The following is a 25,915-nucleotide window of genomic DNA, read 5'->3' on the forward strand; positions in this document are numbered from 1 at the left end:
GTAAACTTCTCACTGACCTCAATCTCAAACACTTCCTCTACGCTGACGATATTCAGGTCCTGATCCCCATCAAGGAGTCACTCGCAAAAACACTGTCTCACTGGGAAACCTGCCTCCAAAATATCAAACAGCTTCTCACAAGTCTCAACCTTATACTAAATTCTTCAAAAACGGAACTTCTACTCATCACACCAGAAAACAGCTCCCTCACACCCACTCATCCAGCCTTACCAAATACTACACAAGTGAGAGACCTAGGAGTTCTAATTGACAATCACCTAAACCTGAAAGCGAACATCAACAAAACCACCAGAGACTGCTTTTATAAGCTCCAAGTGCTGAAAAGAATACGGCCTCTCTTCCACACACATGACTTCAGAACGATTCTACAATCAATCATTTTCGCAAAGCTGGACTATTGTAACTCCATCATGCTCGGTCTCCCTTCTTCACACACCAAACCATTGCAAATGGTCCAAAATGCCTCCGCCCGTATACTCACTAACACCAGGAGAAGAGAACACATAACCCCTATCCTGATGGGCCTCCACTGGCTGCCTATCCACTTCAGAATAATCTACAAGACCATTCTCACCATTTTCAAAAACATCCATCAATTAGCCCCAATCGATCTCCATATCCCCCTCCGATTACACTACTCAACAAGACCGACAAGAGATGCTTACAAAGGATCTCTTCAAGTACCTCCAGCCAAAACTACCAGACACATCACGCTTAGAGATCGGGCCTTCTCCACAGCTGGTCCAACTTTATGGAACGCCATTCCCCCGGATCTTAGAATGGAACCCAGCATCTCAACATTCAAGAAAAGACTCAAGACGTGGCTGTTCACGCAGGCCTTTCCTAACTCCAACATTACTTAACCTCCTCCAATCAACATTCTTCGCTAGTAATAGCATTAATAGCCAATCAACATTCTTCGCTAGTATTAGCATTAATAGCCACCTCTTATAATGTTATTATATATATATATATATATAATTATTTGATCTTCATTTTCCTTCTTACTCCTAGTTATTGATTCCCTGTTACATGTAACTGCTTTTCTGCACCATTGTTCAAATTGTAAAGTTTATTGCACCCCTGTTTCTTGTGAACCAGCATGATGGGACTACTGTCTTGAATGTTGGTATATAAAAAAACTTAAATAAATAAAATAAAAATAAATAAAACTTGTTAGGGTGGAAAGAAACGAATAATTGAGTGCCTTCCCTGTGGGTAGCTGTACGGTCTAGGTAAAATGCTAGAGCCCATTTACAGTCAAGGGTATGCAGAGCCTGTTCTCCTGGGTGGCATGGGGCCTGGGAAAAAAGGAAGGTAGTATGATGGGTTGATTAAGATGAAAATCCGAAACTACCTTAGGTAAGAATTTAGGGTGAGTGCGGAGTTCCGCCCGGTACTGCAGAAGTTTAGTGTAAGGTGGATAGGTAACTGGAGCCTGCAATTCACTAACTGCGAGCTGAAGTGGTAGCCAAAAGGAAAATCACTTTCCATGTGAGATATTGAAGGTCACAGGATTGGAGAGGCTCGAATAGTGGTTTCATGAGCCGACCCATAACCAGATTAAGATCCCAAGAAGGGGCCGGAGGACGTAGTGGAGGCTTGATATGGAGCAAGCCCTTCAAAAAACATGTGACCAGGGGTTGTACTGATATAGGGACATCCCCGACACCTTTATGGAAGGCGGCTACCGCACTGACATGCATTCTAATGGAGGAAGTCTTATGACCTGACTCTGATAGTTGCCAAGATAGTCCAGAAATTTCGGGATTGGACAGGAAAGGGGGTCAAGGGACTGAGAAGAGCACCATGAAGTGAACCATTTCCATTTATAAGAGTAAGCTTTTCTCGTGGAAGGCTTCCATGAAGCAATCAAGACACGGGAAACTGGCTCAGAAAGGTTAAGTGGTTGAAGGATTAACCTTTCAACATCCATGCCGTCAGGAACAAGGCTTGAAGATTGGGATGTCGTAGGCACCCGTCGTTTTGAGTGATCAGAAGCAGGTCCTTTCCCAATGGAATGTGCCTTCGGATGGAGAGATCCTGAAGTATTGGAACACACACTTGGCATGGCCAGTGAAGTGCTATCAGGATCATGGTTCCCTTGTCCTGACGTAACTTCACGAGAGTCTTCGAGAGAAGAGGAAATGGAGGGAATGCGTAGAGCAGACCAGTTGCCCAAGAGAGGGAGAATGCGTCTCTGGGTTGAGAGTGTTTGCTGCAAATGAGAGAGCAGTAGTTATCCACCTTGCGGTTCTGTGGGGACACAAAGAGGTCTATCTGATGATATCCCCATTGTTGGAAAATGGAGTTCGCTATTGAGGGGTTGAGAGACCACTCGTGCGGTTGAAAGACGCGATTCAGCTTGTCTGCCAACACATTGTCCACTCCCGGTAACCAGGTGGCCCTGAGGTACATCGAACGGGAGAGAGCTTCTTGCCAAATCTGCGCAGCTTCCTGACACAGAAGGAAGGAGCCTGTGCCTCCCTGTTTGTTGATGTACCACATTGCCACCTGATTGTCCATCTGAATCAGGCTGACTTGATTTGAGAGGCAATCCTGAAAGGCCCTGAGAGCATATCTGATTGCTCGAAGTTCCAGGAAATTTATTTGGTGTTTGGCTTCCTCTGGAGACCAAGAGCCTTGTGTCTGCAGATTGGCTACATGGGTTTCACCACCCGAGGTTGGAAGCATCGGTGGTGAGAATGATTTGAGGATTTGGAGCCTGGATTGGCAATCCCTGGAGGAGATTGGTCTGATTTTTCCACCAGGCGAGAGATAGACGGAGTGAGTCGGTTATGCGGACAATGGCTGACAGAGGCTGAATAGCTTGAGTCCATTGAGACCTCAGAGTCCAGTGCATGAGTCTCATGGCCAAGCAGGCCATTGGTGTGACATGGACTGAGGACGCCATGTGTCCGAGGAGGACAAGAAATTGGCGTGCAGTCACGGAGTGCTGAGACTGCAGCTGGTGAGCAAGGGACGCAAGAGTCAATACTCGTTGTTGAGGTAGGAAAGCCTTTGCCTGTAAGGTGTCCACGTCTGCCCCAATGAATGATAAGGTTTGAGATGGGACTAAGTAGGATTTGTCGTAATTGACGAGAACTCCTAGTGAAATTAGAGTGTGCAAGGTTAAATTGAGGGAAGACAGAGCAGATTGCTAGTGGGAGCCCTGATTAACCAATCGTCCAGGTAGGGGTAGACATGAACACCTTGTGTCCTGAGGAAAGCTGTGACAACTACGAGACATTTGGTAAAGACTCGTGGTGCAGATGCTAGGTCGAATGGGAGCACTCGATATTGATAGTGCTTGGGGCCTACAAAAAACCTCAGGTACTTGCGATGAGCTGGAGTTATTGCAATGTGGGTGTATGTATCCTGGAGGTCCAGAGAGCAAAGCCAGTCTCCTCTTTGTAGAAGAGGTAGACATGATCCCAAGGTGACCATCTTGAACTTTTCTCGTTGAAGGTACTTGTTGAGGGCCCGTAGGTCTAGAATAGGACAGATACCTCCCGATTTTTTGGGGATTAGGAAGTACCGGGAATAGAACCCTAGGCCTTGCTGAGAGTATGGAATGGGTTCTATTGCTCTTGACTGGAGAAGGAGGGAAACCTCTTGTTCCAGAAGAATGGAGTGGTCGGACGCTCTCCACATCTGTAGAGGTGGGGAGTCCGGTGGCAGGGCGAAAAAGTTCAGATGGTAACCCTGAGCAATGATTGCCAATACCCATTGGTCGGATGTGATTGGGTGCTACATGTTGTGGAAGTGGCACAATCGATCTCCCACTGGTATGTGCAGCAGAGGAATCTGGCTGCTGCTCTCTAAGTGGAAGTCAAAAACCTGAAGCAAGTCCTGGTTGAGGAGCTGCTTGTGGTTTTTGTTTATGGGCTTGACAAGACAGCAGTTTTTGATAAGGTCTCGTGGCACGGGATCTGGATGGCGGCGGGTAAGACTTCTTCGGATGGAAGAATTACTTCTTAGAGTCCTTACTGAAGGGTTGTTTTGAGGAGAAGTCAGAAGGCATCAAAGAAAGCTGTCTTAGGGTCTCATGATGGTCTTTTAATTCTGCTACCGTTCATTGAATCTGCTCACACAAGGCAGGTCGGATAACCGGTCTTGTACTTCCGGGCGAAGGTCAGAAGACTGGAGCCAGGCCCACCGCCTTGCCGAGATGGTAGTTGCAGACACTCTGGTAGAAATGTCAAAAATGTCATAAGATTTTCTAATCTCATGCTTGCCTGCCTCAAAACCCTTGTTGACTAGGGTTTGTAACTGTTCTTGAAATTGTTGAGGCAGGGAGTCTGAGAAGTCCTGTATCTGCTTAAAAATGACCCTGTTATATTGGGTCATATAAAGCTGATAGGCAGCAATTCTGGAGATGAGCATGGCCCCTTGGAATACTCGGTGACCAATGTTGTCTAGGAACTTCTGTTCCTTTCCAGGAGGAACAGATGAATGAGGCTTTGACCTCTTTGCCCTTTTTTGTGCAGACTCTACAACGACTGAGTGGTGATCAAGCTGAGATTTTTGAAAACATGGGGCTGATTGTACCATATAAGTAGTGTCAGCTTTCCTGTGTACTGGAGCAACTGATCCAGGATGTTCCCAGTTCTTCTTGAGGAGATTGAGAAGGACCTGATGGATGGGTATAGATGTGATTACCTTGGGGGCATCCAGGGACTGGAGCAATTCCATCATATGGTGCCTATCATCCTGTTCAGTCTGCAATTGGAAGGGGACCAATCAGACATTTCCTTCACAAAGTTTATAAAGGAGAGATCCTCTGGAGGAGAATGCTTCCTACTCTCAGTGGGTAAAGGTGGTGAAGGAAACTTTGATAAAATGAGAAAAATTGTTAGAAAAAAACTGAAAGGAGCAGCTACAAAAGTAAAAAATGTCCAAGAGGCATGGTCATTGTTAAAAAATACCATTCTAGAAGCACAGTCCAGATGTATTCCACACATTAAGAAAGGTGGAAAGAAGGCAAAACAATTACCGGCATGGTTAAAAGGGGAGGTGAAAGAAGCTATTTTAGCCAAAAGATCTTCATTCAAAAATTGGAAGAAGGATCCAACAGAAGAAAATAGGATAAAGCATAAACATTGGCAAGTTAAATGTAAGACATTGATAAGACAGGCTAAGAGAGAATTTGAAAAGAAGTTGGCTGTAGAGGCAAAAACTCACAGTAAAAACTTTAAAAAATATATCCGAAGCAGAAAGCCTGTGAGGGAGTCAGTTGGACCGTTAGATGATCGAGGGGTTAAAGGGGCACTTAGAGAAGATAAGGCCATCGCGGAAAGATTAAATGATTTCTTTGCTTCGGTGTTTACTGAAGAGGATGTTGGGGAGGTACCCGTAATGGAGAAGGTTTTCATGGGTAATGATTCAGATGGACTGAATCAAATCACGGTGAACCTAGAAGATGTGGTAGGCCTGATTGACAAACTGAAGAGTAGTAAATCACCTGGACCGGATGGTATACACCCCAGAGTTCTGAAGGAACTAAAAAATGAAATTTCAGACCTATTAGTAAAAATTTGTAACTTATCATTAAAATCATCCATTGTACCTGAAGACTGGAGGATAGCAAATGTAACCCCAATATTTAAAAAGGGCTCCAGGGGCGATCCGGGAAACTACAGACCAGTTAGCCTGACTTCAGTGCCAGGAAAAATAGTGGAAAGTGTTCTAAACATCAAAATCACAGAACATATAGAAAGACATGGTTTAATGGAACAAAGTCAGCATGGCTTTACCCAGGGCAAGTCTTGCCTCACAAATCTGCTTCACTTTTTTGAAGGAGTTAATAAACATGTGGATAAAGGTGAACCGGTAGATATAGTATACTTGGATTTTCAGAAGGCGTTTGACAAAGTTCCTCATGAGAGGCTTCTAGGAAAAGTAAAAAGTCATGGGATAGGTGGCGATGTCCTTTCGTGGATTGTAAACTGGCTAAAAGACAGGAAACAGAGAGTAGGATTAAATGGGCAATTTTCTCAGTGGAAGGGAGTGGACAGTGGAGTGCCTCAGGGATCTGTATTGGGACCCTTACTTTTCAATATATTTATAAATGATCTGGAAAGAAATACGACGAGTGAGATAATCAAATTTGCAGATGACACAAAATTGTTCAGAGTAGTTAAATCACAAGCAGATTGTGATAAATTGCAGGAAGACCTTGAGAGACTGGAAAATTGGGCATCCAAATGGCAGATGAAATTTAATGTGGATAAGTGCAAGGTGATGCATATAGGGAAAAATAACCCATGCTATAGTTACACAATGTTGGGTTCCATATTAGGTGCTACAACCCAAGAAAGAGATCTAGGTGTCATAGTGGATAACACATTGAAATCGTCTGTACAGTGTGCTGCGGCAGTCAAAAAAGCAAACAGAATGTTGGGAATTATTAGAAAGGGAATGGTGAATAAAACGGAAAATGTCATAATGCCTCTGTATCGCTCCATGGTGAGATCGCACCTTGAATATTGTGTATAATTCTGGGCGCCGCATCTCAAAAAAGATATAATTGCGATGGAGAAGGTACAGAGAAGGGCTACCAAAATGATAAGGGGAATGGAAAAACTCCCCTATGAAGAAAGACTAAAGAGGTTAGGACTTTTCAGCTTGGAGAAGAGATGACTGAGGGGGGATATGATAGAGGTGTTTAAAATCATGAGAGGTCTAGAACGGGTAGAAGTGAATCGGTTAGTAGAAAGACTAGGGGGCACTCCATGAAGTTAGCATGGGGCACATTTAAAACTAATTGGAGAAAGTTCTTTTTTACTCAACGCACAATTAAACTCTGGAATTTGTTGCCAGAGGATGTGGTTAGTGCAGTTAATATAGCTGTGTTTAAAAAAGGATTGGATAAGTTCTTGGAGGAGAAGTCCATTACCTGCTATTAAGTTCACTTAGAGAATAGCCACTGCCATTAGCAATGGTTACATGGAATAGACTTAGTTTTTGGGTACTTGCCAGGTTCTTATGGCCTGGATTGGCCACTGTTGGAAACAGGATGCTGGGCTTGATGGACCCTTGGTCTGACCCAGTATGGCATTTTCTTATGTTCTTAAGGTAAATCATCGGTGTCTGATGAAGTATCATCACCCCAAGTGTCGTAAGGATCAGCACCTGCTCCTCTAGGAACTAGAGGGGGACAGGGTGGTTGTAAACCTGAAGGTCCCGGTCTAGGCTCCGAGGGAATCGGAGGAATTATTGGAGGTACCGATGATGGCATCGAAGGCACCGGTGCAGGCATCGATGGATGACTCGGTGGCGCCGACGGACATATTGGCACCGATGGATGGGTTGGTGGCGAGGGACGTATCGGCATTGATGGCTGAGGCAGAACTCCCGATGGAGGTATGCGGAACGGTGTTTCTCCTCCCGATGACGCAGTCAATGGGGAGGCATCGGAGCCATCGGAGAACCGGGAACCATCGGAGGAAAAGCGCTCATAAGCGCTTCCATCCTGAATAGCCGCGGTGCCAGCGCTGCCGGAATCGAGTCGATGATCGGTTCCACAGACGGTGCCGGTGTCGGAGGAACCTGAAGACGTTGCATCGCCTTGTCAATGGCCTCCTGAACCATCTGGTCCAGTTCTTCTCGGAGACCTAGAGCAATCAGCCCCGGCTCCGGCACAGAAGAAGGAGGCAGAGACATAGCTGGAGGGACCACTGTTAAAGACGGAGTCGCGGCTCCCGATCCCTGATTAGGTGAGGGATGCCTCGGGGACTCGGTCACAGGAATGATCGGTGCCTTTCCTGGACGGGGTCTCTTCGACAGCGGTTAGGATGATGGCGAGGTCGATTATTTCACTCCCTCGATGGTCCGAGTCTTACGGTATCAATGGCGATGTTTCTCCCTGCGATCCCCTCGAACCTGAGGGGAAGTGGAGAGTGTCAATGGCCGAGAAGTCGCCGATGGCGGTCGGTCACCGGTTAGTGGTCGATGCTGGTGCGAAGTTGACGGTGCTGGTTCCGACGACGTTGATGCGATGGACGGAGTCGGGGTTTGAGCACGGAAGAGAAGTTCCATCTTCTCCATTCTGGCCTTGCGACCCTTTGGTGTCATTAAGGCACATTTGGTGCAGGTCAAGACATCGTGCTCGCATCCTAGACACATTACACAGACTTTATGGGGGTCTGTGATAGACATGGTGCGGGTACAGTCCGGGCACCGACAAAACCCCGATGCCATGGAAAAAAACTGAGCCACAGTACGGTCGACGGCCCCTAGGCCACGAGGGCCAAACTCGATGGTAATCGACGGAAAAACAGATAAAAACTTACCGGAGTACCGCGGACTGTGAAAAGTTAGAGGGGGACCCCTGTGGGGCAATTAACTTTTAGTAATTCCGTGAGGAAAATTCCTGTCAGGAATCTCTTCAGAGCTCCTTTACCGCGAGGCTACTTCTGCATGGAAAAAAGAAGACTGAAATGGGACCCCTGCTGGCTGAAGGGTTAGTGCCATGCTGTGCATGACCAGTGGGGGCCAGTCAAAGTTCTGGAAACTTTGACCGAAGTTTTCCGTGATTGGGCTCCATCCTGATGATGATACCCATATGTGAGGACTACCGTCCTGCTTGTCCTGTGAGAATACCTATGAACTTTATAGGTTGTCCTCTTGGCTTCTCTACTGAACAGCCATTTAGAAGTAGAGGGAAAATCTGAGGGTACAGCAGAGAGCTGTCGCAATGTCTCTTGTTGGTCCTTGAGCTGTGCGACAGTCTCCTGGATCTTATCCCCGAATAGATTATTGCTTGCACAGGGGAGGTCTGCCAACCTCTCCTGGTCTTCGGGTCATAAATCTGAAGACTTTAGCCAGGTCCATCTTCTGGCACTAATCCCCGCTGCAGACACTCTAGAGGCAGTGTCAAAGATGTCATACGCAGCGCGGACTTCGTGCTTGCCAGCTTCAAGACTTTTCTTGATGATGGTCCTGAAACTGCTCTGGAAGGGAATCCAAGAAGTCTTGCAGCATCTTGAAAAGGTTTCTCGTGTACTGTGTCATATATAGCTGGTAGGCAGCTATATGTGAAATTTGCATGGAGCCATGGAACATTCGACATCCCAAGGCATCCAGAAACCTTTGTTCTTTCCCTGGAGGTATAGAAGAATGAGGCCGAGGTCACCTTGCCTTCTTTTGAGCAGACTCCACTACAACAGAATGTGAGAAAGCTGGGTCTTCCGGAACCCTGGAGCTGTTTGAACCAAATAGGTAGCGTCTATTTTCTGGTTCACCAGTGGCACGGTGCCTGGATGCTCCGTTACATTGGAGAAGTTCAAGAAGGACTTCGTGAACAGGTATGGACATAACCTCCTTAGGGGCATCCACAAACTGGAGTACCTCAAGCATCTTGTGTCTGGAGTCTTCCTCTGTTTGAAGTTTGAAGGGAATGGCCTCTGACATTTCCTTTATGAAACTTATGAAGGATGGGTCCTCTGGAGGGGAACGTCTTCTCTCCTCCGGGGGAGATGGCTCCGAGGGAAGGTCATCAGAATCCTGGGTAACTAAGAAATCATTCAACCAGGGCTGGTATGGCTGATCACCAGCATTGGGAGGACCTCCTGATGGAAGGAAGAGGCCTATTCCAGCAGGATCAGGTTGTGGCATCGATGAAATTGGAGGGGGCATCAAGGGTATCGGAGGAGGCACCGATAAGGAATGCCTCGGTGACCCAGGCATGGAGGAGCATGGAGGCTCCTCTGCGTGGGCTTTTTTCTTCGGTGGCTCTGTTGATGCTGACGTCGAGGGCTACCCTGGGTCAGCGACTGAGCCTTTCGATGCCGATGCCGGTGCTTCTTCTGGTGCTCGGCCCATTCTTTCTCCGGTGCCGAGGATGAAGAGGTGGACGACTTCGAAGCGGATCCAGGCTGGCAAGAAGTCCTGGCGTCTGGCTGGTGTCGAGAGGTGGACAGCGACGGTGCCGATGATGTCGTGGCCTTCAATGGAGTAGGCTTTTTAGCCTGGAAAAGAAACTCCATTTTTTCTAACTGTGCCCTGCGGCCCTTCGGGGTCATTTGGGCACAATTGGTACATGTCGAGGCATCATGGTCAGCCCCTAAGCATAAGACACACACCTTATGCGGGTCCATGATGGACATCATCCACGGACAATCGGGGCACTGACGAAAACCCGTCGACATGGTGTAAGAAAAATTTTAAACGCGGTGCGGTCGGTGGCCATTGGGCCTTGAAAGAAGAATCCTCAGTAACTGACTGCAAAACGAGGTAAAGTCTTACCTAATGTCAGCGGATATCGATGGTCGATAGGGGGACCCCGGATGGGGTGAAAATTGTCAAAATTATTTTGAAAAATTCTGTGAGGAAATTCCTGTCAGGAATATAAGAAGAGCTCCTCAAACCGCGTGGCTACTACTGCGCAGAAAAAAAAGAGACTGAAGGGGGACCCCTGCTTGATGCAGGGTTGGTGGCAAGCTGGGCATGCTCAGTGTGCCAAATCAAAGTTCTAGAAACTTTGACAAAAAAGTTCCATGATAGGGCTCCATCTTGATGATGTCACCCATATGTGAGGACTACTATCCTGCTTGTCCTGTGAGAAAAACATTTCAAAACTATAATCTTGGAGTTACATTGCAAAATGTGAGGTGAGGTTGTCCAATTTCCATCTGGGGGATTACAATGCAGTTTTTTATTCACAAACAGAAAACTTTATTTTAATTGGATGAAATTTGGAGACATTGTGTGCAAAGGGCAACAATATAGAAGCAATACCTTTGCAACTGTATTGCAAAGGTATTGCATGAAATCTGTGACAAGAATATGAAATTCCCATATGAAATCATATTATCTTGTCAGGAATAGTTGATTTGATGGATTAAAGTATTCATGACACATGCTTAATTTGGGGGATTAGAGTACCCTAGGGTGCCAGGGACAATGGCCAATGAGTACAAACAAATCAAAACTATAATCTTGGAGTGACATCATAAAATGTGAGGTGAGGTTGTGAAGATCTCGTATGATTCAATGCTATTTCCATCTGGAGGATTATAGTGCAGTTTTTCATCCATAGACAGAAATCTATTTACTGTAGCTGGCTGGAATCTGGGAACATTGTACACTAGGGTATCAGTAATAATGTGCGCAAAGGACAACATTATAGAATCAGTAATATTGGAGTTATAGCTTGAAATGTGTGACAAGGTATGGAATCATTTGCTCTGGAGTAACTTGTTACCCCTACAGTTTTTGTGCAACAGTAGACAGATTATCATTACGGACTAAACATTTTTGAAATTCTCAGTGGAGATACCTGTGACAATGTTGTAAATATTTAAAATTATAGGGGCATGCATTTTAGAGTTATATCACAGTCTTGGAGAGTGGGAAAACTAGTTACTTCAAGACCCCATGAGAAGATTAAACAGGACAGGGAGTTAAGAACAATCTGTCTGGTGACCTGAAGGTTGCACACAGAAATAAATGTTAACAAATAAAAAGAAAACAAAAAAAAATACACATTGATACTTCATTTACTGGATTAAATACATTTCTTTACTTGCTTTCAAGAGCTAATATTCTCTTTCTCAGGTCAGAATACAATGAGAAGGATGCAGTCAGTGTGATAAAGTGCAGGGACAGCTGATAATAGACAAACTCGTTACAGAGTAATTTCTTATTATGCCCCTTCTTCTTCCTTTACCCATCCCCATTTCCTACCCCTTAACCCTCTAATTCCAACCTTTCTGTGGTTCAATCAGCAAATTTCTATTGCCTCTAAAATACTGTACCTGAATAGGGCTTTCAAGTTTTCAGGCAATTCTGTGCGACCCGCATATCCTGGATTCATTGTAATAAATATTCCTACTGTTGGTACAAGAGATATTACCTCTCCTAAAAAATTAAATATCTTCTTTTTTGTACGAATAGCATCCTGAACACATTTGACCTAGAATAAACAAGGTCATGATTTTACCAATCTGTCATTTCTAAAATTTCCTATGTACATTGTGCATATAAAACAGCACTTATGTAACAGTGCACATACCAAGCTCAGATTATCTAATTTACATGCTGAAGACAATTTTCAAAGGGACCTAGCTGTGTAACTACTGAGTTACAATCAGACATACACAATATATGAGGATTAACTATTTCTTAACATTTCATCCATTCATTTTTTCTCCAGAAATTGGTATCAGACTGCGTGCTCAATCGCTTAGGCTCTTGCCCTATACAGGGCTTCAACCTCTTTCATGATGGCAATGGCACTAGAATAGTTACTTCATTTACCAATTTCACTAAAGTAATCTTTTTATTTTATTTGCCAATTTTTTAACTTTTTAATCGTTTAAAAAATTTTTTTTTACTTATCTTTTCAAATTCATGACAACCTCTCCACACCGTTGCGTGAACTTGTCCCGTGAGTATCCAAGTCACCTGCCTTACAGGCAGTGCTATCGACCAATAAGTGTGTGTGACTGTTAAAATTCTACCCTCCCAACATTGCAATGTTTCAGCAGCACAGCTTGCCTGCTTCAGGGGATTCCTCCTGATAAGAGAATATGAAATACCATTTTCATTAGTGTCACTATTCCCATTTAAAAACATTTTTCAAACATTATGATGTTAAACATGGGACGCTCTTCTCTTTACTATCCATTGCCAGTTCTTTTCACACAACGCAAAACTTGCGGCGCACATGCGCTCAATATGTATTCACCACCACTTCCTAATTTTAAACCTCCCCCTATCTTCAACATCTTCACTGTTCCCATTTCAAAAAGATTCCTTTCAAACATTATTAGACATAAGACGCTCAACACAATGGGACTTACTCATTTTACTGTCCGTTACCGGTTCCTTCCCCACAGCACAAAACTTTCAGCGCACATGCGCTTAGTATATGTTCACTGCCACTTCCTGATTTTTAAACCTCCCCCTGTCTTCAGCGTCTCACCAATCAGAGAAAACTTTTAAAATCCAGCCAATCTCTTATGATCGGCGCACTGGCGCTCAAAAGAACTTTTCTAAAACGTTCTAATGTTTAAAGTTCCCTCCTACCCTTAACTCACAAGTAATTAAAAGAGCCTACTTCCAGTTCATATCGACACTCACTGCCTACATAAACACTGACCAGTCTACCTCCTTATTTAAGCCCGAAGGCTCCGTGGTCCGCAATTTAAAAATCCACCTTTGTTCTTGTTGTAGTAATTTTAAATTGAAATCACCTCCCCATATATCCTGCTTCAGCACTTCTAGCACTGTACATCTCATGCTACTAAATGAGTGATTTTATTCGATACAATGTTGCACCATTGGTGCTTCTAACCTCATACACTTTAATGCACTCCTGTGCTCAATCAAACGTGTTTTGAGGCTTCTAACTGTTTTCCCAATATACACCAATGCGCAGGGACACCATATGGCGTAAACCACTCCTTGAGTAATACAGGTCGACCTTGCCCGAGGTTTATAAAATCGTAGTTTCTCTATTGGAATGCTTATATTAGAAAAAGCATTCTCACACACAGTGCATGCACCGCATGGGAAATGACCCAATGTTATACTCTCCTGTGCTTGAAATGTCTTAAACATAGAATGAACTACTCGATCTTTGATGTTATTACCTCTTGTGAACGCCACCCATGGCTGCTCAACAAATACCTGGTGGACCTGTAAAATGTGCCAGTGCTTTTTGATGCTATCTACCACCTTTCTTATACCAGCAGAATAAGGCAATACACAAGTTAATTTACTCTTTTTTAATTTCACTTGGGGGATTAACAGGAGCTCTCTGTTATTCCATCTGGCTCTTTTCCACGCCTTCCTAATTACTTTCTCTGGGTAACCTCTATTCAAGAATTTTTCTCTCATCTCCTTAGAGCGAACCTTAAATTCCGCTGTTGTTGAGCATAACCTTCTCAACCTTAAAAATTGTCCAAAAGGTATGCTATGGATTAGTTGTTGCATTCACAAGAGGTAATAACATAAAAGATCGAGTAGTTCATTCTATGTTTAAGACATTTCAAGCACAGGAGAGTATAACATTGGGTCATTTCCCATGCAGTGCATGCACTGTGTGTGAGAATGCTTGTTCTAATATAAGCATTCCAATAGAGAAACTACGATTTTATAAACCTCGGGCAAGGTCGACCTGTATTACTCAAGGAGTGGTTTATGCCATATGGTGTCCCTGCGCATTGGTGTTTATTGAGAAAACAGTTAGAAGCCTCAAAACATGTTTGATTGAGCACAGGAGTGCATTAAAGTGTATGAGGTTAGAAGCACCAATGGTGCAACATTGTATCGAACAAAATCATTCATTTAGTAGCATGAGATTTACAGTGCTAGAAGTGCTGAAGCAGGATATACGGGGAGGTGATTTCAATTTAAAATTACTACAACAAGAACAAAAGTGGATTTTTAAATTGCGGACCACGGAGCCTTCGGGCTTAAATAAGGAGGTAGACTGGTCAGTGTTTATGTAGGCAGTGAGTGCCGATATGAACTAGAAGTAGGCTCCTTTAATTACTTGTGAGTTAAGGGTAGGAGGGAACTTTAAACATTAGAACGTTTTAGAAAAGTCTTTTGAGCGCCAGTGCGCCGATCATAAGAGATTGGCTGGATTTTGAAAGTTTTCTCTGATTGGTGAGACACTGAAGACAGGGGGAGGTTTAAAAATCAGGAAGTGGCGGTGAACATATACTGAGCGCATGTGTGCTGAAAGTTTTGTGCTGTGGGGAAGGAACCGGTAACGGACAGTAAAACGAGTAAGTCCCGTTGTGTTGAGCGTCTTATGTCTAATAATGTTTGAAAGGAATCTTTTTGAACTGGGAACAGTGAAGATGTTGAAGATAGGGGGAGGTTTAAAATTAGGAAGTGGTGGTGAATACATATTGGGGCAGATTTTAAAAAGTTGCGCGAGCGCGTACTTTTGTTCGCGCAGCAGGCGCGAACAAAAGTACGCCTGATTTTATAAGATACGCGCGTAGCCACGCGTATCTTATAAAATCTGGGGTCGGCGCGTGCAAGGCTGCTCAAAATCGGCAGCCTGCGCGCGCTGAGCCGCGCAGCCTGCCTCCGTTCCCTCCAAGGCCACTCCGATTTCGGAGCGGCCTCGGAGGGAACTTTCTTTCGCCCTCCCCGCACCTTCCCCTCCCTTCCCCTACCTAACCCACACCCCCCCTTACCTTTGTCGGCAAAGTTACGCTTGCTGAAAGCAGGCGTAACTTTGCGCGCGTCGGCCGGGTGCCCCGCTCCGTGGTCCGGTCCCGGGGGCTGTTCTGGAGGCCGCGGCCACGCCCCCGGAACGCCCCCGGGCCGAAACCACGCCCATGTCGCCGCCCCCGAAACACTGCGCCCGCCCCCTAAACGGCGCGTCATCTCGACACGCCCCCGGCACGCCCCCGACAGGAAGCCCCAGGACTTACGCGCATCCCGGGGCTTTACGCACGCCAGCGGCCTATGCAAAATAGGCGCGCCGGCGCGCGAGGGCCCTGCGCGCGTAAATCCGGAAGGATTTACGTGCGCGGGCCTTTGAAAATCCGCCCCATTGAGCGCATGTGCGCCGCAAGTTTTGCGTTGTGTGAAAAGAACTGGCAATGGATAGTAAAGAGAAGAGTGTCCCATGTTTAACATCATGTTTGAAAAATTTTTAAATGGGAATAGTGATACTAATGAAAATGGTATTTCATATTCTCTTATCAGGAGGAATCCCCTGAAGCAGGCGAGCTGTGCTGCCGAAACATTGCAATGTCGGGAGGGTAGAATTTTAACAGTCACACACACTTATTGGTCGATAGCACTGCCTGTAAGGCAGGTGACTTGGATACTCACGGGACAAGTTCACGCAACGGTGTGGAGAGGTTGTCATGAATTTGGCAAGATAAGTAAAAAAAATTTTTAAAACGATTAAAAAGTTACAAAAATTGGCATATAAAATAAAAAGATTACTTTAGTGAAATTGGTAAATGAAGTAACTATTCTAGTGCCATTGCCATCATGAAAGAGGTTGCAGCCCTGTATAGGGCAAGAGCCTAAGCGATTGAGCATGCAGTCTGATACCAATTTCTGGAGAAAAAATAAACAGATGAAATGTTAAGAAATAGTTAATCCTCATATATTGTGTATGTCTGATTGTATCGAGTGAGGCATAGTAGCCCTTTAATTTTGAATTAACTACTGAGTTAGCCAGTTGGATCCCCCAGGGTGAAACCTTTACCCCAAGCATTGGCTAAAAATATATGTGTGCTTTCACAATATGCTTTTTTAGACAGATTAAAAAATAGGCATTAATGTAGCATGTTTAAGTCACAAAACATTATTTCCAAATGTATGTGCATGGTTTTGTCCCTGCTCCTCCACCCACAGAAATAGAAGGTACAAAGTACACTAAAGAAACATTTTGGCAGGTTCAGATCACAAAACTAAGAAACAACTGAAAAAATGATAGTCTGAATGACAGTATCACGGATATCAAAAAATAAATACAAATCTTTTACATTTCTGCAACTTGACTGGAAGAACTTTGAAGCAAGGTAAACAAGATTTAAAAAAAGAACAGCATGAAGAAAACAGAATTCAATTAAAACTCTGAAGAGAAAATGAAGTTGTTCTCCTGTATCACGTATTCATTTAGACTGCAAGATAAATCCATAGTCGTGGAGGTACACCAAGCATCGTGACTGCCAAAGGGAGGCATAGAGGAACCTCCACTTTTTCTAGGCAGGAGTTGTGGCAGTTGGAACCCTATTTGAAGAACTTCAGAGAGGTCCAGTCAAATTGTGGAGAATGGAGTTGAAGCCATGGTAGTCGTACATTATAATTATAGCAAATTGTGGAGAATGGAGTTGAAGCCATAAGATGAATCGCTTTGTCGATGACATGGAATGCGATCTGCTCAACGTGTAATACGCCAATGCTCAGGGTTACCATTACCATAGTGAGATTCATTCTCCCGGGTAATGGGTCTCTGGAGGAGATGACTAGTGGAAACTTCTTGGGGACACTCAGCATGTGAAGATGGTCCACCAGAGTTTTCATAAAGAATTTCCCACTGGCACTGGAGTCTACTAGGGCCAGGACAGGGAAGTTCTCGTCAGTCATGGTGATGGTTACGGAAGGTGTCAGTTGGGAAGCCAGAGTCATAAAACCTAGGGTCAGACCCCTGCTGGACCTTAGGCACAGAAGTCCCGGTCAGATCAGGTACTGCGCTATATGGTGCTCTGCTTCACCACAGTAGAGGCAAAATCTGGCCTGATAACACCGTAGGCATTCCTCTGAAGATAGGCAACCACGTCCCAGCTGCATTGTTTTCTCTTCAGTCACAACTGGTGGTGGATCCGAAGTGGGTGGCGTCAGTGGCAGTGGAGAGCAGGAGCTGGAGGTGACGGACTTGCGAGGCAGGCAGAACTCCCGGGCATGCTCCTAGAAGCATCGATCTATCTTGCTAGCCAGGATGATAAAGGTCTCCAAGGATTCTGGGAGGTCTCAAACTGCCAGCTCATCCTTGATTCGAGAAGAGAGCCCCTTGAGGAAAATGGGACTCAGACAGTCCTCCCTCCAATTGAGTTCCATTGCTAAGGTTTGGAATTCGATTGTATAATCTAAAAGGCCCAATTCCCCTGGTGTAGGTGGAGGAGATCCGTTCTGGAAGCAGCTTGGTGGCCAGGGTCATCAAAAACCTTTTTGAAGGAAGAGATGAATTGCTGTAGATCTTGAAGAAGTGGGTCAGAGCGTTCCCAGAGTAGCGATGCCCATGCTAGGGCTTTACCATCCATATGAGAGAGAATGAAGGTGGGCTTGGCGGCTTCATCTGGAAATAGAGATGGCTGGAGCAGGAAGTGCATGTAGCACTGATTAATAAAGCTCCGATACTGCTTCAGATCCCCAGCATAATGGGAAGCCACCAGCAGAGGAATAAAGGGGTGACTTGGAGCTCCAGGACCACAGGGAATTGCTACTGGTGATGGCATCGCAACATTAATTGCTGTAGCATCCAGCCAGGCATTGAGACGTCCCATGGAAGCTGCCAGAGCCTTGAGGAAGTACTGCTGTTCTTGGATCTTGTGGGCTAGGCCCATAATGGCCTGAAGGGCGGTGGCCTCCGCCGGGTCCATGCCCTTGACAGCCTGTTGTGGAAGTGGATCCTTGGGCTGAGGGGAAGTTGGCGCAACCTGCAGGGAGGAGTCCCGCAGGTCCCCACCACCGGCAGACAGTGCTGGCTGGAGCAGAGGCCCAACTGAAGCTTCACCAATACCAGCTCTCGTTCCACTTAGGTTGAGCCCTTGGGTACCAGGGGTGCCTGTACTTAGGGACAGGCCTCTGGAGATAATTCATACGTAGAATAGGTTATGGGCCAGCACAGGAAGAGAAAGCGGAGTCAGGTCATGCAGCAATCAAGGCAGGCGGCAGGTAATTGGAGTCAGGTTCCGAATGAGTTCAGTGGCAGGCAGAGTATGCTCAGGATCAATGTCCAGGCAGAAGGTAAAGCCAGGCAGAAGTCAAGAAGAGCTGAATCCAAGCCAAGATAAAAAAAAAATCAAACTGATGGGACGAGGAACCACAGAAACAAGAAGAACACTGGAAGCAGACAAGGAGGATGGGCTAGGAAGACGAGAACTCAGGTCTACGACATGAGAGACCAGGAACACAGCAGGAATCAGAAACAGATATCAGGAGCAAGAAACACTGAGGCAAAGCACTACTCCGAAGAGGCAACTTATTGTGTCAAGGCACTGGCAGTCAAAAAAGCAAAGAGAATGTTGGGAATTATTAGAAAGGAAATGGTGAATAAAACGGAAAATGTCATAATGCCTCTGTATCGCTCCATGGTGAGACTGCACATTGAATACTGTGTACAATTCTGGTCGCCGCATCTCAAAAAAGATATAATTGCGATGGAGAAGGTACAGAGAAGGGCGACCAAAATGATAAAGGGAATGGAACAGCTCCCCTATGAGGAAAGACTAAAGAGGTTAGGACTTTTCAGCTTGGAGAAGAGACAGCTGAGGGGGGATATGATAGAGGTCTATAAAATCATGAGAGGTCTAGAACGGGTAGATGTGAATCGGTTTTTTACTCTTTCGGATAATAGAAAGACTAGGGGGGACGCCATGAAGTTAGCATGTGGCACATTTAAAACTAATCGGAGAAAGTTCTTTTTCGCTCAACGCACAATTAAACTCTGGAATTTGTTGCCAGAAGATGTGGTTAGTGCAGTTAGTATAGCTGTGTTTAAAAAAGGATTGGATAAGTTCTTGGAGGAGAAGTCTATTACCTGCTATTAATTAAATTGACTTAGAAAATAGCCACTGCTATTACTAGCAACGGTAACATGGAATAGACTTAGTTTTTGGGTACTTGCCAGGTTCTTATGACCTGGATTGGCCACTGTTGGAAACAGGATGCTGGGCTTGATGGACCCTTGGTCTGACCCAGTATGGCATGTTCTTATGTTCTTATGTTGTGGGATAGCCTTAAATAGGACCCAGCCTGTGATGTCATCAGAGGGTACTGCCTGGCCATTCACGCCATTGGCCCTTTAAATGTGGGAGAACTGGCCGAGCGCTCACCTAGGAATGCAGAAGAGATGGCTTCCGGGAAGGTGGTCCAGGCCCTGATGTTCCAGCGGCATCCTGTTGCACTAGGGAGAGGACCTGCTGGAGTGGCATGGCACAGCTTCCTGCCACACACAGAGGACGATGCTGTGCTGGGCCCACCAGAAGCAGCAGGGAAGATGTGGTGTTGGAAGGTCTCACAACTGGGCCTAGCTGGCAGAAAGGAGCGGTAGGCTGCAGGATGTGCCTGTGGTTCGCCGAACATAACAAATCTGAGTTTAACTGCTTTAGCTATTACAAAAAAAAAAATTATAGCAGAGTATGATTTGCCAGCATGAAGCAACCATGGATGTGAGACCTGCACCAGAATCCATCACAGCTGGGGAAGATGTCCAAATGAATAACCACAGATATACTATGGACTTTTGCTAAACAGGCCATTATTATCAATCAAGATCAGGTGTTGACAATCTTGCCATCCAATCCAAGGCTGTTTTTCGAGTGCGGATAGAGCTGGCGAGGCTGGACAGCGTGGTTGCATGGTTGTCGGGTAAGAACCCTTTGGCTACTGTGGTGTCTAGGTCTGCTCCTATAAAGGAGAGATGGTGAGACGCTGTCAAGCGGGATTTCGGGTAGTTGATCAGAAATCCCAGTGAGTGCAGGAGCCGTATAGTGAGATCAAGGGAGTAGAGGGCCCCTTGTCTGGACTGGCTTTTTATGAGTCAGTCGTCCAGATATGAAAAGACGTGTATGCCCTTGCGGCGTAAATGTGCAGCCACTACTGCCAGGCACTTCGTGAACACTCGGGGCACTGAGGTGAGGCCGAATGGCAGTACTCTGTATTGATAATGCCTCTGACCCACCATGAATCGCAGGTACTTGCGATGAGGAGGGAAGATTGCAATATGGGCATATGCGTCCTGAAGGTCCAGAGAGCAGAGCCAATCCCTTTAATCCCTTTAATGTAGCAGAAGTAGAATGGTGCCCAGGAACACCATCCTGAACCGTTCCTTGCAAAGAAACGTGTTTAAGGTACGGAGGTCCAGAATAGGCTGGAGGCCGGCGGTCTTTTTTGGAATTGGGAAATAGCTGGAGTAGAATCCTTTCCCCTGCTGGGTCAAGGGAACCGGTTGTACAGCCCTGGCATACAGAAGGTTGAGAATTCTGACTCGAGAAGTGTTGTGAGATCATTCCGGCTCCACACTAGACTGGTTGGGGAGTCCGGGGGTATAGTTGAAAAATTTAGACGGTAGCCGTGAGTTATGATGGACAGTACCCACTGGTCTGTGGTAATTGGGTGTCAATTGGTTGCAAAGTGGCAAAGATGGCCTCCTATTGGGATCAAGGGGAGATGGCTGCTGCTCTCTGGAAAGGAGTCAAAATCTAGTCCCAGGACCAGCTTGTGGAGCTGGTCCTGGGACTAGATGTCTGTTATGATCTGCTCCTCCAGGAGGAGCAGATCTGTTATCTAGGTGTCTGTTATGATCTGCTCCTCCAGGAGGGAGGAGTTAGCAATCTGTTATGATCTACTCCTCCAGGAGGGAGGAGTTAGTAATCTTGTTATGAACTAGCACCTAAAGAAGGAGGAGTTAGCAATCTGTTATGAAACGGCTCCTGAGGAAGTTAGCAATCTATTAGGTTCTGGCTAGGGAGTAGCAATCTGTTAGGATCTCCATGAGGAGTTAGCAATCTTGTTATGCTTCGGTTCCTGTGGAGAGAGGAGTTAACAAACTGTATGAGTTTAGACTGTGGAGTAGCAATCTGATAAGAGTCTGTTGCTGAAGACTCCTGATGGAGAAGAAGTTCTATTTTTAATAGCAGTTACTCCTGTCCAAAGAGTAAGCGAACTGCAAACCCTGCTCTCATATGTTCCCTATATTCACATTATCCATAACAGGGAAGATCTGAAGACACATCCTAAATTTCTACCAAAAGTAGTCTTTGGTTTCCTTTAAATCAGAGTAACATAGTAATGAAGGCAGAAAAAGACCAAATGGTCCATCCAGTCTGCCCAGCAAGTTTCTTATGGAAGTAACTGCCACTCTCTGCAAGTTACCCCCAGGCCTTATGTCAAGGGTCAATCTGGCCAGCAAGTTTCTTATGGTAGTAAATGCTGCTCCGGATAGGTTATCCCATGTTTCTGTTAAGGGTAGAACTGCTTCTCCTTGTAGATTATCCCTAAGCCTTTTGTCAAGGGCAGTAATATTACTAGCAACATTTTTACGTGGTGAGCAGCTTTGATAATTCAGACAATGCTGCTTGAACGTGCTTTGCTTTTGGACTTGGCCATAGAAGCAGTCCTGCACTTTTTCTCTAATGTCTGCATATCAGTACCCTGAACTGTAAAAGTCAGGACCTAGTGCTAGCTGTCTAAATCCTCTTTCACTCCTTCTGTTGAAGTGGACAGCGATGTTGCAATTGCATCAAAACCTTGAAAGCTACTTGGTTAAGGGTAGTAACTGCCCCTCCATGCAGGTTACTCCCATGCACCCTTGTCTTCATTTCCATGCCCTAGCCTTTAGGGATCCACAATGTTTATCCCATGCCTTTTTTAATTTATTTACTGTTTTTGTCCTCACCACCTCTTCTGGAAGGGCATTCCAGGCATCCACCAGCCTCTTTGTGAAGAAATATTTCCTGATGGTTCTGAGTCGCTTCCCCCACCCTGGAGTTTTATTTCGTGACCCCTAGTTCTACTGTCTGCTTTCCAATGGAAAATGTTTCAAGTTCTTGCATTATTAAAAACTTTCAGGTATCTGAAAGTCTGTATCATATCTCCCCTGTACCTCCTCTCCTCCAGAGTATAAATATTTAGAGCCTTTCCTCATAAGTCTTCTGATACAGAACTCACACCATTTTGGTCGCTCTTCTCTGCACCACCTCCATCCTGTCTCTATCCTTTTGTGATACAGTCTCCAGAACTGAGAACAGATGAGTCCTCACCAAGGACCTGTTCATGGGCATTCTCCCAGGACAAGCAAGATGGTAGTCCTCACATATGGGTGACATCATAAGATGGAGCCCTGTCACGGAATACTTTTGTCAAAGTTTCTAGAACTTTGACTGGCACACTGAGCATGTCCAACATGCCACTAACACTGTGGCCACCAGGGCTCCCCCTTCAGTCTCTTTTTTTTCCGCACAGCAGTTGCCTCGCGGTTTAGGAGCTCCGTGAGAAATTTCTCACAACTTTCCTCACGGAGATTTCAATTACCCCAGTATTGACTGGGTAAATGTAACATCAGGACTTGCTAGAGACATAAAGTTCCTAGATGTAATAAATGACTACTTCATGGAACAATTGGTTCAGGAACCAAAAGAGAGGGAGCTATTTTAGATTTAATTCTTAGTGGAACGCAGGATTTGGTGAGAGAGGTAACGGTGGTGGGGCCACTTGGCAACAGTGATCATAACATGATCACATTTAAACTAATAACTGGAAGGGGGACAATAAGTAAATCTGCAGCTCTAACACTAAACTTTCAAAAGGGAAACTTTGATAAAATGAGGAAAATAGAAAAAAACTGAAAGGTGCAGCTGCAAAGGTTAAAAGTATTCAACTGGCATGGACATTGTTTAAAAATACAATCCTAGAGGCGCAGACCACATGTATTTCACACATTAAGAAAGGTGGAAGGAAGGCAAAAAAACATCCTTCAAAAATTGGAAGAAGGATCCATCTGAAGAAAATAGGATAAAACATAAGCATTGTCAAGTTAAGTGTAAAACATTGATAAGACAGGCAAAGAGAGAATTTGAAATGAAGTTGGCATTAGAGGCAAAAACTCAAAATAAAAACTTTTTAAAATATATCCAAAGCAAGAAACCTGTGAAGGAGTCGGTTGGACCATTAGATGACCAAGGGGTTAAATGGACTCTTAGGGAAGATAAGGCCATGGCAGAAAGACTAAATGAATTCTTTGTTTCCATGTTTACTAATGAGGATGTTGGGGAGATACCAGTTCCAGTTATGGTTTTCAGGAGTGATGAGTCAGACGAACTGAATGAAATCATAGAAACATATAGAAACATAGAAACATAGAAATGAAGGCAGAAGAAGACCGAATGGCCCATCCAGTCTGCCCAGCAAGCCTCACACATTTTTTCTCTCATTCTTATCTGTTTCTCTTAGCTCCTTGTTCTATTCCCCTTCCACCCCCACCATTAATGTAGAGAGCAGTGATGGAGCTGCATCCAAGTGAAATATCTAGCTTGATTAGTTAGGGGTAGTAGGGTCAGTAACCGCCGCGATAAGCAAGCTACACCCATGCTTATTTGTTTTACCTAGACTATGTTGTACAGCCCTTGTTGGGTTTTTTTTCTTCTCCCCTGCCGTTGAAGCAGAGAGCCATGCTGGATATGCATCGAAAGTGAAGTATCAGGCACATTTGGTTTGGGGTAGTAACCGCCGTAACAAGCCAGCTACTCCTCGCTTTGTGATTGCGAATCCTTTTTTTCTTCACCCCTGTCGTTGAAGCTATGCAGGATATGCGTGAAGCATCAGTTTTTTGTTTTTGTTTTTGTTTTTTTGTTTTTTTTCCCCTGCCGTTGAAGCAGAGAGCTATGCTGGAAATGCGTGACGTATCAGTCTTTCTCCCATGCCGATGAAGCAGAGAACCATGCTGGTTATGCATGGAAAGTGAAGTATCAGGCACATTTGGTTTGGGGTAGTAACCGCCGTAACAAGCCAGCTACTCCCCGCTTTTTGAGTGCGAACCCTTTTTCTTCTCCCTTGCCGTTGTAGCAGAGAGCTCTGCTGGATGTGTGAAGTATCAGTTATTCTTCTCCCCTGTCATTGAAGCAGAGAGCTATGCTGTATATGCATTGAAAGTGAAGTATCAGGCATATTTGGTTTGGGGTAGTAACCGCCGTAACAAGCCAGCTACTCCCCTCTTTGTGAGTGCAAATCCTTTTTTCCATTACCTCTTGCTGTTGAAGCTTAGAGCGATGTAGGAGTCACAGTAAGCATGTGTATGTTTATTTAATAAGGGTATTGTGTCAATAGCCATCATTCTGGCGAGTCACCCACTCTTCATTGGCGGCCTCTTGACTTTATGGATCCGCAGTGTTTATCCCACGCCCCTTTGAAGTCTTTCACAGTTCTGGTCTTCACCACTTCCTCCGGAAGGGCATTCCAGGCATCCACCACCCTCTCCGTGAAGAAATACTTCCTGACATTGGTTCTGAATCTTCCTCCCTGGAGCCTCAAATCGTGACCCCTGGTTCTGCTGATTATTTTCCTACGGAAGAGGTTTGTCATTGTTTTTGGATCATTAAAACCTTTCAAGTATCTGAAAGTCTGTATCATATCACCTCTGCTCCTCCTTTCCTCCAGGGTGTACATATTTAGATTCTTCAATCTCTCCTCGTACGTCATCCGATGAAGATCCTCCACCTTCCTGGTCGCCCTTCTCTGTACCGCTTCCATCTTGTCTTTGTCTTTTTGTAGATACGGTCTCCAGAACTGAACACAGTACTCCAGGTGAGGCCTCACCAAGGACCTGTACAAGGGAATAATCACTTCCCTTTTCTTACTCGATATTCCTTTCTCTATGCAGCCCAGCATTCTTCTGGCTTTTGCTATCGCCTTGTCGCATTGTTTCGCTGTCCACTTCAACAGAAGGAGTGAAAGAGGATTTAGACAGCTAGCACTAGGTCCTGACTTTTACAGTTCAGGGTACTGATATGCAGACATTAGAGAAAAAGTGCAGGACTGCTTCTATGGCCAAGTCCAAAAGCAAAGCACGTTCAAGCAGCATTGTCTGAATTATCAAAGCTGCTCACCACGTAAAAATGTTGCTAGTAATATCACTGCCCTTGACAAAAGGCTTAGGGATAATCTACAAGGAGAAGCAGTTCTACCCTTAACAGAAACATGGGATAACCTATCCGGAGCAGCATTTACTACCATAAGAAACTTGCTGGCCAGATTGACCTTTGACATATGGCCTGGGGGTAACTTGCAGAGAGTGGCAGTTACTTCCATAAGAAACTTGCTGGGCAGACTGGATGGACCATTTGGTCTTTTTCTGCCTTCATTACTATGTTACTCTGATTTAAAGGAAACCAAAGACTACTTTTGGTAGAAATTTAGGATGTGTCTTCAGATCTTCCCTGTTATGGATAATGTGAATATAGGGAACATATGAGAGCAGGGTTTGCAGTTCGCTTACTCTTTGGACAGGAGTAACTGCTATTAAAAATAGAACTTTTGGAGATTTCTGGTCTTGTTTCCTTGCTGATCAGACACAGGGGTTGGAAGCTTCTGCAGCACTTCCCATGGACCAGCAGTTTTATTTTTTGTTTATGGGTATAAAACATCGACAATAATTATCATATGCATCTCTATGCTAAGCAGTATTAAC

The 25,915-nt window shown here is 45.0% G+C and overlaps 1 protein-coding gene across 1 annotated transcript in view; it reads right to left on the minus strand.

The window, feature by feature from the left end:
- The window catches only part of DNAH17 (dynein axonemal heavy chain 17), a 1,486,981-nt gene that overhangs the window by 561,194 nt on the left and 899,872 nt on the right, over positions 1 to 25,915 (minus strand). Inside the window, exon 37 of the mRNA XM_029599137.1 lies at positions 11,781 to 11,938. Within this exon, the coding sequence (XP_029454997.1) occupies positions 11,781 to 11,938 (158 nt within the window). The remainder of the gene's footprint in view (positions 1 to 11,780; positions 11,939 to 25,915) is intronic.

Source organism: Rhinatrema bivittatum, chromosome 4, assembly GCF_901001135.1.
Source record: "Rhinatrema bivittatum chromosome 4, aRhiBiv1.1, whole genome shotgun sequence".
NCBI classification, from domain to species: Eukaryota; Metazoa; Chordata; class Amphibia; order Gymnophiona; family Rhinatrematidae; genus Rhinatrema; species Rhinatrema bivittatum.